General features: G+C 33.4%; 1 protein-coding gene across 1 annotated transcript in view; it reads left to right on the top strand.

Annotated features, from left to right (window-relative positions):
* Positions 1-18223, top strand: part of GLRA3 (glycine receptor alpha 3) — a 173897-nt gene that overhangs the window by 105229 nt on the left and 50445 nt on the right. The window contains exon 5 of the mRNA XM_015139540.3: positions 3346-3428. Within this exon, the coding sequence (XP_014995026.1) occupies positions 3346-3428 (83 nt within the window). The remainder of the gene's footprint in view (positions 1-3345; positions 3429-18223) is intronic.

Raw genomic sequence — 18223 nt, 5'->3', positions numbered from 1 at the left:
TTTGCTGTGTAAATGTCAGGTGAGTTACTTAACCTCTAAGTTTCCTCATCTTTAAAACAGGGTAATATCATTTACCTATTCTTGGAAATTTGTAGTGTGGAGTAAATGAGTTAACATACATAAAGTGCTTAAAATACTGTCTACCGCACAGTAAACATTGTCTAATAGATGTGTTATCTAATATGATATTACAGATAATATAGATTAAAACTGATTAAATTGCTAATTGAGTTCTTTGTTTTTATGACACTAAATAGAGAAATATTAGGATCTAATAAAAATACTCATTTATATACAAAGTCTATAATAGAGTCAGCAAACATTTTTTAATTCAAAAATGTTTTGTGGTTGAGATAGACACATTAAACAATGCTTGTTCAAAAATGTGCAATAATTGAATTTTAATGAGGTCAATTGTTTGTCACAGATTATTATCAGCTTTTTAAACATTACTGTTTCACAAAGTACTAATGTTAAAAGTCTTTCCCAAGACTTCTTAAAGGAAAAGAAGAAACGCCATATCCTGTTATGTATCTTGTCTCAGAAAGAGAACTTAGTGTCCCTCTTACACAAGTAAACATTCATTGCCAAAACAGTAGAATGTGATTAATTGCCTCTTGATTTAGTTTTCTTTTGATGTGGTCAAGACATATCTTTATACGTAGTGTTTTGATAAAGTATCATACCCACCAAGTTGACACATGTTTTTCAGTATGCTGTGAAAGGAGCAATTGTGTTGTACCTTAAACAAAAAGAAAGAAAAGTCGATGAATAGATTTTTTTCAGGATATGATTTATGACAGAAGTCCTACAAGCTGTGTTTTTCTTTGCCAAATAATTCCTTTCAAGTGTTATTTTTTTAGAATTATGTAATGTCTCTTTTTTTATGCCAGAAGAATAGCCAGGATATGAATTTGACATCACATGCATGGTGAGAGCGTGGAAAAGATTCTGAGAATGCTATTTACTTCCAAACAAAAGGTCACAGAATTAATTTTGCAAGTCAGCGTTTGAAACTGGCTGTCTGAGAGCCTTGGATATACGGAAAATTAATGTGTGTACCTTCAAAATTTATGTGTGCATACACTTCTAATAAGCCCTTTCACAAGGCAAAGAACACTGTGTCTACCTAATTTTACAATTGCCTTTTTAAGAGAGAACTTTGTAAATTTACACAATCATACTTAACCTAGCTGAGCCAGGAGAAAAATCCCTTTTGAATATTGAACTCTATGAATTATTCTAGTGTATTATGGACTCTGACTCGAATGAATTAGCAGATTATCCTCCTAAGACTCTTAAAAATTCAGCAGCTTCACTGTCTGTCCATTTATGTGTCCCAAATTATGTTAATTGGAACTAGCTCACCAAGCATACTCTCTGTAGAATATACATCATTCTAACTTTACGTCTATGGTCTACATAAAAGTGTCAGCTTGAAGAACGTGGTTGTATTTAGTAGAGCTGCGGGCTATTTTTTGTTAAAGCTTAAACAGTTCTTTTTTCTTCCTTTCTTCTTTCTTTTTCCTTCCTTCCTTCTTCTTTCTTTCCTCCCTCCTTTCTTTCTTTCTTTCTTTTTTCTTCTTTCTTTCGTTTTCTTTCTCTCTCTTTCTCTCCCTCCCTCCCTTCCTCCTTCCCTCCCTCCCTTCCTTCCTTTTCCTTCCTCCCTTCCTTCCTGCCTGCCTTCCTTTCTTTTTTGTTTTTGTTAAGAGACAAGGTCTTGCTCTGTCACCCAGGCTAGAGTTCAGCAGTGTGATCCTAGCTCACTGCAGCCTCGACCTCCTGGGCTCAAGTCATACTCTTGCCTCAGCTTCCTGAGTAGCCAGGATTACAGGTGCACATGCCACACCTGGCTAATTTAAAAAATATATATATATTTGTAGAGATGGAGTATTTTTATGTTGCCCAGGATGATCTCAAACTACTGGGCTCAAGCGAACCTCCTGTCTTAGCCTCCCAAAGCTCTGGAATTACAGGCGTAAGACACCACACCTGGCTAAATAGTTCTTAATATGTAATTTAATTTAGTCATCTTTGTGCCCACACTATAGAATTTGGGGGATGAGTAAATGAAGGGATCTAGGAGTGGTTGAATATACTAATAATCGCTAATAACCACTGTTTGTTGAGTGTTTGCTATGACTTAAGCACATGTCTAAGCACTTATGTGTGTTAACTCATGTACTGCTCATAGCAACTCTCTGCAGTACATAATATTGTTATCTTCATTTTAAAGATGAGAAAACTGCAAAATAGGGGATTTGAAGTAATCTGCCTGGGGTCAGGAAGTTTACATAAGCTAATCCACCTAGGGTGCTCATGAATACAATGAATTTCAATGGGAATATTCTCAATACAAGAGGCTTGCTGAAGAGTTCTCAGAAAAGAACTTCATTTGAATAAACTTGAGTGGATCCCACCATCTCTTTCTCAGGTCTAAGAACTACAAAAACTACCCTGAAGAGATCTGGGTAGAATGCTTTTCCAGCAAAACGTATTCAAAGGTGATGAATTTTCTGGAATATCAACATACTAATTCTCTCTGGGAGTTGGAGGAGAGCCTTTCCAATGAGCAGAATACTGGTATACAGCATCTAGGTTATCCTTTGTGTGAAGCCAAGTCAGAAGTTTGTTTGATGAGCATAGAATCAGATCATGAATATTCTAAAGGGCTATTTCCTGAACCTAATGATTCCCTTATCCCACACTAGGGAACGTGAGGCTGAACTTTTCAAGTCCTCCAGATTCACTTTACTAAATACACTGCTGGATGTTCACTGACAACGTCAGGGTCGTTAGAATGATAACTGAAAGTTACATATGATTGCTCCTATCCACGCTGCTTTTCCACCTTTAGAACTCCAATGCCTCTCGAATATTGCACGTGATTTGCAAGAAAAGATACCTTTTGACATTTGGCATTAATTTTATAGGATCCACTCCCAAATTTCTCTTTTGAGGGTGTTGTCTTGGAATACAGACATTTTCTAGACATCCACAGCCCTTCTACCTGAACAAATAAATGCATAGATATATAAACATGACAGAATGTTTATATTTAGGTTGGTGCAAAGGTAATTGCTGTATTGCCAGCACTTTTCATGGCAAAACCCACGATTACTTTTGCACCAACCTAAGATATGCAGCTATCCAACCCCCAGTCCACCAAAGCCAGATTTGTGTATAAGGGCATAGCTATTTTTTAGTAAGTAAGATACATAAGTTGGAGAAATTTTTACTTAAATCTGAGTTAGTCATTACCAAAGCAACATTGTTTCTCCTGTACAATAGAATATTAATGTAATGTCATAAATTTCCTTTAAAAATAATTACTTTCACTTTCAGATTAACATTAACACTTTCCTGTCCAATGGATCTCAAGAATTTTCCCATGGATGTACAAACATGTATAATGCAACTGGAAAGCTGTGAGTATGAACCACTTACTTTTTAAAATAATTTTACAGTATAGTAGATACAAACTTTGAATGCCTAAGATGGCTAATTTATTTTGTAATCATTTTGGTCACATACTTACTGAATAGGCATATAACCTTTCACCAGGTGCTGAAAATAATGATACCTACCAATACATGCACTCTACACTATGAGAAAGAAACAAATTGAGGATCTAGAAATAACAGATTTTTAAAGCTTGAAGTTTAGATACATGTTACCATACACATTATCAGAAGTGAAAAGGACGGCAATCATTAAAAACAAACTATCATTTATTAAGAGCCTCTTATCAACCAAGTGTCTATATATATTTTTCTTATACTGACAACAAAGATATTGTTATCCCTATGTTTTCAAATGTGAAAATGGTCATGTTGAATGCTTGAATATTCGGCTCCAATTCACAAAGGTGACAATGACAAACTGCCTCCAAACTTATGCTGCTTCCGATAACCAATGTTTTTTTATTTTAATGTCACTCTGCTGGGTATGTTATGTATGTTATCTCAGAAGACAAAATTTCTCACACTTTCTCACAGATTTATTTAAACTTTCAGGTATTCCTCTAAATTTCTTCTTTCAAAGTGGACCCATATGCCTCACTGATTAATGTTAATACAGGTGAACATTTCACATCCTACCCTTTCTCTGATCTATGTAATCAGACCTAAATTAATTGTTTACAGTGTTTAATCTCATATAAAAATTAAGCAATATGCAATATTTTCTCTTATGACAGTATGTTATACGAGGGGGAAGAAAAGGACGGTTTGACACATTCCTTGAGGAAAATTTGAAGGCCTATCCTCAGACTCCAGGTGTCAAAGGCAAGGCTTGTAGTGTGATGGAGTTGTCACTAGATGGCGGACCAACTTTGTGGGGCAACGTGACTATCGCCCTCCCTCTCCCACTTGGTTTTACTTAAGAAGTGGAAATATGAATTTCTCTTACAATTCCTCCTCAGAAAATTTAAATTGATTATTTTTATAAATAGTTCTTAAATAATTAGCACACATATGGATAAAGTATTCACGTAAATGAGAGGAAATAAAATAAATTAAAATTGGGGGAGCTACTTAGCAATCAATCTATGTGGGGAGAAGCGGCAGGGCTGATTTTGAAATTGAAGAAGGGCAATTTGAGGACAGGCTGATTGTATATCTTGGTTGAAAAATTAAGTACATTTAGCGCATAGTGTTTAAAAATGTGCACGACCCTCTAAGTGGCACCCAAATTACTAAGTCCAGGGGCGGGGCGTGGATATTAATCAATAGGTCTGAGAAATGGTTCAACATATAAGAGGCAAGAAAATTGTTTGGTCCTTGCTGTACCTCTTAAAGATTATTTTAGTTAAATGAACCAAGATTATTTAAGAAGTTTTCATAATTTTGCAGCAAAAAGAACAGAAAGTAGGATAAAGCACACTTATGTGGAAGGTAGAAACAGGAGAGGTTGATTCACAGCGGACGTGAAGTCAGAGACTTACCGTGTGTCGGAGCGAAAAAGCTTAGATAAATGGGATCAGTTTAGAAGCACTGACGAAGAAAGGGAACAGGGGATGAGAAACAAATGTTAATGGAACAATTGATAAAATCCATCTTAATATGTTTGAGATCTGGGAAATTTAGGTCTAAAGCCAAAGAGGGAGCGAAAAGTGAAGATCAACTGTTAAAAGCCATATACAGAGTGGTTCAAGGAATCAGATGAAATAGCTGAAGAGGAGAATGTAGAGAGGAAAACAAAACACGAACAAGAACAGACCCTTAAAAAATGCCTACATTTAGAAGTTGTTGGAAAAAATTCCAGACAAAGGCAAGGATGGCAGATTAAAATCAACACTGTTCAACCTCAAAAGAGAAAGGACTGTGAAGGAGTTCTGTGTAACAAAATCAAATGCTGCAAAGAAAGTTTTGTAAGGTGCTTGAAAAAAGCAATTGTTACTGTTAACAAAGACAAATGTGATTAGAATAATGATGGTCAAAGCTGGAATCTAAAAAGGTTTTGTTTTTTTTTTTTTAGGTGAGTGATGAGGAAGTGGGAGCAGTGAGTGAAATCTTTTATTCCATGAATGTTACTTATTAAAGAAAGATGAGAAAAAGTACAGTGCCTGAGGGTTGGTTAGATCACTGGGCTTCTGTTTTGAGTAAGGAAAGCTTACTGGTGCTATTTTGCAGGGCACAAAAGCTGACATAGTAAAACCTCTCGTGTGTCTGCCTTTCTCAGAACATTTCTCAACATAAGAAAAGAGAGTCTCTTTTCTTTTCCCCTTTATTTCTTAATTCCTCTATAAGAAATACGAGTGGGTTGTTCAAAGGGTTGTTTAATATTTCAGTCATTAAGCACTTCCTGCTCTTATTAGGAATTAATTTTAATTTAGTTCACCATAGAGACTTTGTTTATTAAACTCCCACAGCAGATGCTAATGTCAAATTTTTTTCTTAAAACATTTTTAGGACAATTACATGTATATATACACACACACATATAATATATAATACATACATATATATTAAGAAATGCCTACATTTCTGTGTACATATGCATACACATGTATATATATATTCATACATACGAATCTACATATATGTGTGTATATATATATATGTTTTAAGAAAAATTTATATCTATTTTTTTCTTTCTCTTTAAATAGTGGCTAAAATGTCAAGATAAAAGATTGTAAATCAGTGGAACCCACTGGAAAGTAGGCAAAAAATGTTTAAGCTACTGGAAAGCAAGAGCTGTAAGAATCCCAGGGTCCACCTTTGAATGAAATCTGACTGCAAAAAGGAAGAAAAGAAAATGTTCAATAATATTAAGACATGGGAAGCAGGCAAAAAGGAAACACAATTTAAAAGCAAACACTTTAATGGCTTGTCATGGTACAACTTCCTTAAATTCAGTAAAAGTTCAATAAGTATATGTCAATGGTCAAGACTGTTCCAAGTGGCCTGGAAAATATTCTTTCATTTAGTCATCAATTGAAAAAGATTTATCAAATACCTAATATATTCCACATATTATGTTGGGTGATATAACAACAAATGAAGCAAAAATGTCTCTGCTTTCAAGAATTTCAAAGCCTACCTGAAATATAATGATATAAATGATATTTATGCCAATATAATAATTCAATTAAAGATAATAAGCAAATGTTAATGGGATACTGTTAAAACAAAGGAGAAAGTGAATAAGAGAAGAACAAAATTAGCAATGAATAACTAACTTAGAAAAGACTATCTTGTCTAAACTATCAGTGATCCCATGCCCTCAAAGTACACATTTACGACTTATAATTGAAACCATAGATGATATAAAATTCCTAGTTAGAGGAAAAGAAATTACTGGGGAAGAGGCTTATGCAAGGAAAATCCAGGGTAAGAGAAGACTTGCATTAGAAATTGATGAGAAAAAAAATGTATGAGTTAAGAATAATATCAAAGAATAAAAATAGAATAAAAGGGTTAAATTCACTTAGGAAAAAAAGAGATTCTCAAACTAGATGTTAACCAATATCAAGACCCAACACTATGTCGACAACTAGACACTTTCTAAGAAATCCACGCAAAAAATAATAATAATTTGGTAAAGAAAAATTTTAAAAATGTATATGTGAGAAATATACCTTGAAAAAGTCCAGAATAATTTTGATCAGAAAAAAATTAATGGCAGAAAAAAATTATGAGGCACAAATACTTGAGTAGCATGCTGGTAAAAAATCAATATACAGTGGCTCACGCCTTTAATCTCAGCATTTTGGGAGGCCAAGGCAGGTGGATCACTTGAGGTCAGGTATTTGAGACCAGCCTAGCCAATATGGTGAAACCCCATCCCTACTAAAAATACAAAACTTAGCCAGGCATGGTGGCCCTTGCCTGTAGTCCCAGCTACTCGGGTGGCTGAGGCTGGAGAATCGCTTGAACCCAGGAGGCAGAGGTTGCAGTGAGCCAAGATGGCACCACTGCATTCAGCCTGGGTGACAGAGTGAGACTCTTTCTTAAAAAAAAAAAAAATCCATATATAATTAGGAAAATGTAAGTATTTAACCATATAACTTCTAAATATATTAAGCAAAAGCAGGATGAACTGCATAAAAAACAGATAAATCAACAATTTACTGGATTATACAAGCACAGTATATTTGAACAAAACAAATCATAGAGATAATTCTTACTGTTTCTTTGTTTAATTTTGTTTTTAGCATATGGAAACATTTACAAAAATTGATTATGTTATACACCACCAAGGAAGTTTCAGTAACCTCCTATGAATCAACATGTTATAAAATTAGAAACCAATAACAATATAGAATTACTGTAAATTACTACAAGTTCCCATACATTATTATATATTAATATATACTTGCATAACTGGAATGAAAAACATGCACTAAATGACTATTTGTTTAAAGGTGAAAATTAAGAAAAATGTGATGTTGTTACAATGAAAGCACAATATATCAAAATTTCTAGATACAACTAAGCCAGATTTTTTTTAGTAAAAACAATTTCACTAAGCATTCTATTCAAAAAGAACAAAACGACACAACAGAGTATCCAAAGAATCACAAAAACCCCTAAAACTGGTGCTTTGAAAAATCTCAGAATCTAGACACGTCCCTGGAGAAATAATCTAAATTAAAAAATTAGGTTGATTGAATATAAAACATACAGAATGAAGAAATAGAAACAATCATAGCATGCCAGGTTAAAAGCAATGAAAGAAAATCCTGATCTAGTCTATCTTTTTCAGTCATAGTTATGGAAAGGAAATTCAGCCAAAACCTTTATTTGAAAACAAGAAGGAAGCCTGGGGGAAAAACATCCACATAAATAGCTAACTTTGTTATAAATTAATGAGAATTTCCAAGAGCAGAGATAATAATGATGGGAACAACAGAAAACATTTTGAAAATCTGTTCAAATATTTGCTGTATAAAAAGAAGAATTATGCATAAAGATGATTTCCTCAAGTTTCCTCTCAATCAGGAGAACTGAATATTGCTATGTCTACGTTAATCTGAAAAAAAGAAGGCGATTCATGGAAAAAGTGGATCAAAGCTGATGTCTGTTTAACCTTGCTGAGTTTTTTGTGAAAATATATGTTCCACTAAAAATTTACTTTGGGTTATGGGAAATTTTAGGATAGAGCTTGAATTAGGAATGTTTGTGCAAATATAGAGACATCATCTTAGAAATAGTGCTTATTGAGACATGAATAAGCATGGAGACATGAAAATCAATAAGATTTCTGGAGATAGCACAGAAAACGACAACCAAAAGAGAGCCAGAGAAAGCCAGCATCATCAAGTTTCAGAAAAATGGGGGATAGAGGCAGAAAAGAAACAGAGAAAGACAATAAGGAACTCTGTGATATTTTAACAATATGTTTCCTAGAGGCTATTTGGAAAATATGATTAATCTAGTTTATTCATGGAGGGTAGAGTCATTAAAGGTAAAAAAAAAAATAGAAAATCAACATTATGTCTTCTTCAATATTTAGGTATAAAAATGTATTCGCTGCAACACAAGTGGTATTTATCATAGTGTTTAACTCTGCTGCCATTTAAAATAAAAATAAAATAACTACACTAAAGTTGAATCTTTACCGTTACAGTAATTTAGAAAGCTAACCCATCACTGAGAATTCCACTGAAGTCAAAGGAAATAATGTGGCCCCGTTTATATGTTCCAAGTTCAGATGTTTCCCTTATCAAATTATAAAGGTCTCTCTGGGAATGTGCTTATTCCTCAAATCACAACAGAGTTTCATGCAACTGCTTGTATAACAGTCAGAAGTTCAACATACTGTTCATTCCTCTTTTCTAGAACATACTTAATTCAACTTCATTCTGGGATAAATATTATAAATGTTTGCTTTTGGATATGAAGAAAATGTGTTATGTTCATTTATTTCTCTCTCTTTTTAATACTCATTTTTCACTCTCAAGGTCAGTAAGAAGACATAGGCCAGTTCCCATGACAATATGCATCTCCAGAATTCACATTTTATTCTCAAAATTTGTATTTTATTAGGAGAAACCTAAGAAAATAACAATAAAAATATCAACCCATATATGCCACACACAGAATTCCGCAATGAAGACTTGTTTTTCACTAACTGCTTTAAATTTGAGCCTCAATTTTTACGTTCAGTTCTTGATTGCAATAAATGAAACCAAGGAAAGTTCCTAGTGAAGATAAACTACTAAAGTGATCACTAACCTTCCTTCTCAGGATTAGATTGCATTAGTTTACTGATTACTTATCAGATGCCATTACCTGAATTATTTTAACCCGTATGAAGTGCTAGCAACATGAGGTAATTTTCAACAGATACATTTTCATTTATATCACAAATACATTTTTACATAAAAGCAATTATAAATTATTTTATTTGACAGAAAACAAATAACTAATATAGAAGAGAAGGGGGCACAACTGACCATATTAAGACCTAGACTATGTCCCTAAGGAATGTTTGGTGGAAGTTGGTGTACAGGACTAGAGGCAGGAAAAAAACTCAAGACTTAATTTTCAGTTTTTTATTTACGTTAAAAGGAAAATTCCTAACTGTTTTTTTTATTTGCCAGTTAAAAAAAAAAAAAAAGCCATGAAGGATTTTTTTAATCATGTAAAAATACTGGATAATGGTTTCCTAGAATCAGAATAACAATTAAGAGCCATTGATGACACATGATTCATAAACTATTACTATTTCCCTAAAGGGTCTAATTCTGCAGTTCACATCTAAAGAGGAGTATGGTGCACTGCAGCCCTGGCAACAAGAGTGAAATTCCATCTCAAAAAATAAAAAAAGAGGAATGTAGACAATAAAAGTGGAAAACCTCACCAATGCGTAAAAGTTAAAAAAAATTATTTAGATTTGAAAAGAAAATATAAGAAAATAACTCAGTGAAGAAGTACTGTTTGCCAAAAAGAACAGCCTAAATTTCTAAAATTACAGAGTAATTTTTAAGAGTCAACTTGAAAAAAAAAAAAAAAAACACTAGCAAAAGCTTTCAGAAACTTGAAATGTACTTTAATAGTATTGTTGGATAGAAATATCTAAAGATAGAATACACTTTAATGGGGTTTTGGGATAGAAAATTCTAAAGAGAGATGAGAGGTTTTTATAATTTTAATTTATCAGATTCATTTAAAAACATGTTTGACATTACTCAGATCACTTACTCTGGAATTTATGCTAAATTAGCTAAGGCAAAAGATAAGATTTGGTGATGATTTTTCACAATTATTTTATAATAGTCTCTACTGTCATCCAAGCTCTTTCATAATTTAAAAGTTTGGATACTGTTCAAAATAATATTATGTTTTTTGTTTGCCTAGTGAGAAATACAGATGGTTCTTGTTTTCTGAGTATTTGTTGCTTAAACCTCTGCAGTTACAGTGTTAGCTAGAAAACAGAAGTCCTCCCAAGACAAAACTATACACTAATGAGCTCACTACTTATAAAATAAATCCCCACTTAAACATTAAATATTCCATCCTATGCAACACCAGTGGCCATTCTGTTCTAATCTCTCCACATCTTTTTAGGTTGAATTTTTACTGATCATCAGGTATTCTAAGCATATTGACCACAGTCAATCATATGGTCAAATTATGCTTCGAGAAGTTAAGTGACTTTCCCAAGGTCACACAACTGTGAAGCGGACAGAGAAAACAATATGATTTAATAGCTCAAAAACTTTTCATACAACCATTGGTCATTTAAAAATCTCTATGATGATTTCCAAATACTTATATATTGTAACTGTGGTATTCTTAAATTATCTCTGCAAGTTAAACATACCCAGTAATTTCATTTGTTTTCTCATGTGAAAAGACTTAGAGTTCCCTCCTTTGCCTATTTCCTTTCTCCTAGACGTCTTTCCATGTATTAAAATTGGCCTAAATCGAGACTGTAGAGTAGCGCTTCCCACCAGTGACAGTGCCAATCATTCTGTTACTATTGCAGTTTCAGATCACACATACATTAGAGATAGCTGCAAAACACTCTTAACTCAGAACACATCTACAGTCAGGTGAGTACTACAACTAAGTTCTATGTTCCCCATTCCGTGTTTACTAAATTGGTTCACTTGGATAAATACAAAGTACTTTACCTTTTTTTCTAGTTAAAGATCATCTTGCTAGGTTTAGTACATAATTCTACTTTGATGATCCATGTCTCTACTGGTTAATCACCCAGAGAATTGAACAATATATCATTACACACTCCCAGAAGGACAGGACTGAAAGCCTTGCAACAGTGCACCAAAGGTATTTGTCTTGATTTATTACTACTGAAAAAAATCAACAATTGCTTTTTCAATCAGCTATGAACTACTTAAACTGATACCAATTTCAACATTTTGAAATCCTTGTTCATAAGAAAAACATTAGAATTCATCAGATATCTTGCTGAGAACACTATAGTATCCCTTAATATTCTAGCATAGTCAGTAATAAGATTATAATATGATATAAATGTAGCATGGCTTTTCCTTTACGTAATTCTGGCTCCTACTGACCACAGCTTCCTGCTCTACCTGCTCCCAGATGTAATCTTAACTACTCCAGAATTGTATGGATTTGGTGTTAAGCTCCTTTAATTCACAGAATCTACCTGTTAATAAACTTGAAAATATTCTCAACATTAATCTCTTAGAAGCTTTGCAAAATTCTTTATCACCCCCCTGAGATTCCATATAGCATCAGCAATCTCATCTGCAAACATATTCATGCTCTGGAATTTTATTTTCCTTCAGAGAGAAGATATAGATAAAACGTTTATCTTTCTCTTGTCCTCCTCAAGCAGCATTCCTATTCCCTCCTATTCTTATAGAACACAGGGATCCCTTTCTTGTTTGCACTTTCAACTTCAATATGGATGAAATTAAATGTATAGCCTTAATACATCAAGAAAATACTTATTGTTATATTTGGTTTCAGTGTTCTGTTTGGCTTATCATTTACCTCCTTTACTTCATGTTTGTATACTTTTTCAGACAAGTTGCTAACAAAGATATTTGATATCAAATGAAATGTTTATTTATTTCAACATTGTGCTTCTGTGGTTATTAATGATGTGGTTACCATAATCCTTATGTCAAATAAAACTGTGCTCTTCTCTCTGCCTAAAATATGTTTCCTGAAGAAACCAGGCCATTTCTGATAGTCTTTTCTTAAGTTAGCTCTCTTCTCCCCAGTTGCTTCCTATCTCATTAAATTATAAATTTAGTTCAAAATACATATCAACATCTGAAATGATTGTTTTATTTCTGATAACATTTTTATTGCCCACCTCACCACCACCCACTACATGCAAGTTCCATGTAGACAAGAAAATGTCTCTCATTTCTCACTTATTATCACTAGAAATTCTAGTAAAAATTAAGACAGTGATCTCTTTGTTTCTCTTAATGACAGTCAATCATATGGTCATATTTTTTACAGTGCAGCTAATAGAGCTCGCTTGTAGCCATATTTCACCTAAAGATCCATTCAAGAAAACATCAGGTTGGTTATTCAGAATGACTCCTCTCTTCTCTTACATAACTGAAAAGTCTATTGAAGGCTAATTCATTGCATTTACCCAGGTTCTACTTTCAACTCATGTCATGATACCACAGGTCTTCCGCACACTGTGCATCCACCATCTATTTCCTCCCCCAAAATGTCACCAGTCTTTTCTTCTTTTAGCTTTTAATTGTGGTAAAATCCATATCTTAGTCTGTATTTTGCTTCTATGACACAATACCACAGGTTAGGTCATTTTTAATGGATAGAAATGTATTGGCTCACAGTTCTGGAGGCTGGAAAATCCAAAATAAAGTTACCCGCCTTTATGTTTCAAAATATGAAAGTAACCCATTTCCATCAATGGATGAGTGGAGAAACAAAATATTATATACATACAATGGAATATTATTCAAACTTAAAAGGAAGAAAATCCTGACATATACTATAACATAGATAAACTTTGAGAACTTTGTTAAATGAAATAAGCCAGTCACACAAAGACAAATACTGTATGAATCTACTTATATATGAATTTAGAGCAGCTAAAGTCATATAAGCAAAATGTAGAATGGTGGTTCTCAGTGGAAAGAAGAAGCGGTGAATGGAGAGTTGTTTAATGAATGTAGAGTTTCAGTTTTGCAAGATGAAATAGTTTGGGAGATTGCTGGTACAACATTGTGAAGATACCAAATATGACTGAAGTGAATGCTTTAAAACGGTTAGGATGGTACATTTTATGTTTGTATATGGCTATACTTTGAACATAACAAGACCTCCATCTCTAGAAAAAATTTATAAACCCAAAAAAGTAGCTGGGCGTGGTGACACCTGCCTGTAGTCCCAGCTACTTGGGAGGATAACTTTTGCCCAGGAGTTCGATGCTGCAGTGAGCTATGGTTGCTTCACTGCACTCCATCCTGGACAACAGAGTGAGACCTTATCTCTTAAAAATATATAAATATATCAAAGATAAAAAAACCCCAAGACCAGTCAAAGCATTACTGCCTTACTATTCTCTATTCAAAACATGACACAACTTTCAGATGCTGCTCAAGTGGTTTGGCTCACAGTGTCAATTATGATTTGGGGCCTGTTTAGTGAATTGTTTCACAAATTTGAGCAGATCTGAACCTCCAATATCCTGGGAGGCAGACACAGAATGTTTTCTAACAACCTGAAGTTTATTCCAAAAAGGTAGTCAAGCAAGACCCTCTTACAACTTCTCCTACAGTGAAATCCAACCAACCACGATGGCTTCCCTCATTGAAATGAGCTCAGGGTCAGGTCATTTTGAGATTTTAATTGAAATTTCTCACAAAAATTTAAACTTTGTGCATTCAAAGTGTGTCAATTTTGTGAAGTTTTGAGAAATATGAACGAAGTTATTGTTGTGTTTGTCATTTAAGAAGAGCAGTTAGGGGTCACAAATTATATATCCACACTTTTCCCAAGAGAGAGGGGGAAACCTTAAGTCTGTGATATATGTTAAAATGTCTCATAAGACAATGGTTATAGGTCAGCTATACCAGAAGTTTTAGAGAAAAGGTAATTACTAAGAAGATACTTAATTTACTGGACCAATAATTTAAATGAAACCACATGTAACGGCCTGATTTATGGTAAGAGTATCCAAATGAAATGCACAAATTATAAATAAAAATGTTTTAGTTAAATACATTTTGACATAGCAGTTGTTCCTTGTCAGGTCAATGAGATTTACTTGAGCAATATTTCTCCTAGCAATAGTCAGCATGTGCCAAGAGTGAGCATTTTCTTCCTTCTGCTTTTTGAATTCCAGCTGCTAATTAAGAACATAAGCATTTGCAAACTGGGTCAAACTAGAAATCTCTCTCTGTCTCCACCCTAACCCTGCCTAACTTTTGAGCTAGCCAGACCAAATATGATTCTGGTTTACTTTTAAAACAAAATGTGAATCTACAATTTATTAGTAAATCTTTAAACTCATTTTCAACTTAAGTGTACTCACAGCCCACATTCTCCCTTTGAATAAGTGCTTCTTTTACATATTTACCCACTGTGTAACGTTTTGTATAACCTCTTTTCTCGTGTGCAGTCTTTTAAGCTATTTTTAAACCACCAAAGATTTTATGATTTTAAAAAGTGATAATGTAATAAATTTGAATGATTTCTTCAAAATTCGTATGTTTGTGCAAGGAAATTTTAATAGAAACTGAGAAACAAACCACAATGAATGCATTAGTAGCCTCTACTCACAATCCTCCTTTCTAGTCTTAGCTACTTTGTTTGCCTCATTACCAGTTGCCTTTTACTTTCTTTTCCTTACTTTCTCTCCCTCTCTCTCTGTCATACATATGCATTTGTGTTTGTCTCTATGAATACATATGTGTATATATGCATATACTATATGAATGATTATAAACCCAAAAGATATTTCAAACAAAATACAGTAAATTTTAAAACATTTTTGTACCAAACTCATATGAACTTTGCCAGTTTATGTCAGATTTAAGGTTTTTTACCTAATCTCATGGATATAAAATTGTATTTTATTGTATTTACATCTCTTTCAGTTTCAGCTTTTTTTCCTGCATACTTAGTAACCATTGCTGTTTCTTCTGTAACTTGTCTATTTAAACCATTAATATAGAATTATCTTTTTGTTTTTATAATATTATTTTATTATATTAAATTATATTATATTGTATCTTATTTGTTACACATGTTATTTTCCATATGTTATTCATATTTTAACTTTACAATACCTTTCACAGTAAAGTTTTAAATATACATATAATAAAATTTGTTTTTCTGAATAAATTATGCTTTGTACATGCCAATGTTGCAAAATATTATCATGTCCTTTAATCCAGAACTTGTATAGCACAAATTATGTTTATATTTTAAATAAAATTATATTTTATTTTTGCATCACTCCTTTTTCTAAGTAAATAGAAATTTTTTTCATCATCTTTTATTAAAATTTTGCCATGTTAATTTAAAGCATCATTTTTTTAATGATATTGATTCTTCCTATCCATTAGCATGACATATTTTTCCATTTGTTTGTGTCTTCTCTGATTTTTTTAAGGAGTGTTGTGTAATTCTCATTGTAGAGATCTTTCTTTCACATGCCTGGTTATTCCTAGGTATTTTACTATTTTGTTATTTTGTGCCATTTGTAAATTGAATTGCCTTTCTGATTTGGCTCTCAGTTTGGCTGTTGCTGGTGTGTAGGAATCATAGTGATTTTTGTACATTGATTTTGTATCCTGAAACTTTGCTGAAGTTGTTTATCAGCTGGAGGAGCTTTCGAGCCAAGACTATGGGGTTTTCTAGATATAAAATCACGTCATCTACAAACAGAGGTAGTTTGACAGCCTCTCTTCCTATTTGGATATCCTTTGTATCTTTCTCTTGCCTGATCGCTCTAGCTAGGACTTTCAATACTATGTTGAATAAATTGGTGAGAGAGGACATTCTCGTCTTGTGCCAATTTTCAAGGGGAATGCTTCCAGCTTTTGACTATTCAGTATAATGTTGGCTGCATGTTTGTCAGAGATGGCTCCTATGACTTTGAGGTATTTTCCTTCAATACCTAGTTTATTGAGAGTTTTTAACATGAAGCAGTGTTGAATTTTATCAAAAGCTTTCTCTGACTCTATTGAGATAATCATTTGGTTTTTGTCTTTTGTTCTATTTACATGATGAATCACATTTATTGATTTGCATATGTTGAACCGACGTTGCATCCTGAGAATGAAGCCTACTTGATCATGGTGTATTAGCTTTTTGATGTGCTGCTGGATTCAGTTTGAAATTATTTTGTTGAGAATTTTTACACCGATGTTCATCAAGGATATTGGCCTGAGGTTTTATTTTTTTGTTGTGTCTTTGCCAGGATTTGGTATCAAGATGATTCTGGCCTCATATAATAAGCTGGGGAGGAGTCCCTCCTCCTCAATTTTTTGGAATAGCTTCTGTAAAAATGGTACCAGCTCTTCTTTGTACATCTGGCAAAATTCAGAACTATGATTCTGTGAATCTATCGGCTCCCGGGCTTTTTTTTTTTTTTTTTGGTTGGTAGGCTATTTATTACTGATTCAATTTTGGAGGTTGTTATTGGTCTGTTTAGGGAATCAATTTCTTCTTGGCTTAGTCTTGGGAAACTGTACATGTCCAGAATTTAAGCATCCCTTCTAGGTTTTCTAGTTTGTGTGTGTAAAGGTGTTCATGATAGTTTCTGATGGTTGTTTTTATTTCTGTGGAGTCAGTAGTAACATTCCCTTCATCATTTCTAATTATATTTATTTGGACTTTCTCTCCTTTCTTCTTTATTAGTCTAGCTAGTGGCCTAGTTTTATTAATGTTTTCAAAAAAAAAAAAAACTACTGGATTTTTTGATCTTTTGAATGGCTTTTTTGTGGCTTGATTTCCACCTGAGCCACTCTGATTTTTGTTATTTCTTGTCTTCTGCTAGCTGTGGGGTTGATTTGTTTTTGCTTCTCTAATTCTTTCAGTTGTGAAGTTAAGTTGTTAATTTGAGATCTTTCCGCCTTTTTGATGTGGACATTTAGTGCTATCAGTTTCCTCCTTAACACTGCCTTGGTTGTGTCCCAGAGGTTCTGGTATGTTGTATCTTTGTTCTCATTATTTTTAAAGAACTTGATTTCTGCCTTAATTTTATTATTTACCCCAAAGTCGTTCAGGACTGTGTTGTTTAATTTTCATGTGTTTGCATGCTTTTGAGCAATTTTCATAGTGTGGACTTTTGTTTTGATTGCACTGTGGTTCAAAAGTGTGTTTGGTATGATTTCATTAGTTTTAAATTTGTTGAGGATTGTTTTATGTCCAATTACATGGTCAATTTTAGGGTATGTGCCATGTAGTGAAGAGAAGAATGTATATTCTGCTGGTTTTGGGTGGAGAGTGCTGTAAAGGTCTATTAGATTCTTTTGGTCCAGTGTCAAGTTTACATCCTGAATATGTTTTTTGCTTTTCTGACTTGACGATCTGACTAACACTCTCAGTGTACTGTTGAAGTCTCACAGTATTATTGTGTGAGAGTCTATTTCTCTTTGTAGGTCTCCAAGAACTTGCTTTATGAATCTCGGTGCCCCTGTGGTAGGTGCATATATATTTAGGATAGCTAGGTCTTCCTGTTGAATTGAACCCTTTACCTTCTTTGTCATTTTTTATCTTTTTTGCTTTTAAATCTGTTTGGTCTAAAACTAGGATTGCAATCCTTGCTTTTTCTGTTT

This window comes from Macaca mulatta, chromosome 5 (genome assembly GCF_049350105.2).
Source record: "Macaca mulatta isolate MMU2019108-1 chromosome 5, T2T-MMU8v2.0, whole genome shotgun sequence".
Taxonomy (NCBI): Eukaryota; Metazoa; Chordata; class Mammalia; order Primates; family Cercopithecidae; genus Macaca; species Macaca mulatta.
The sequence above is the reverse complement of the archived record's forward strand: the minus strand, read 5'-3'. Positions and strand labels throughout refer to the sequence as shown.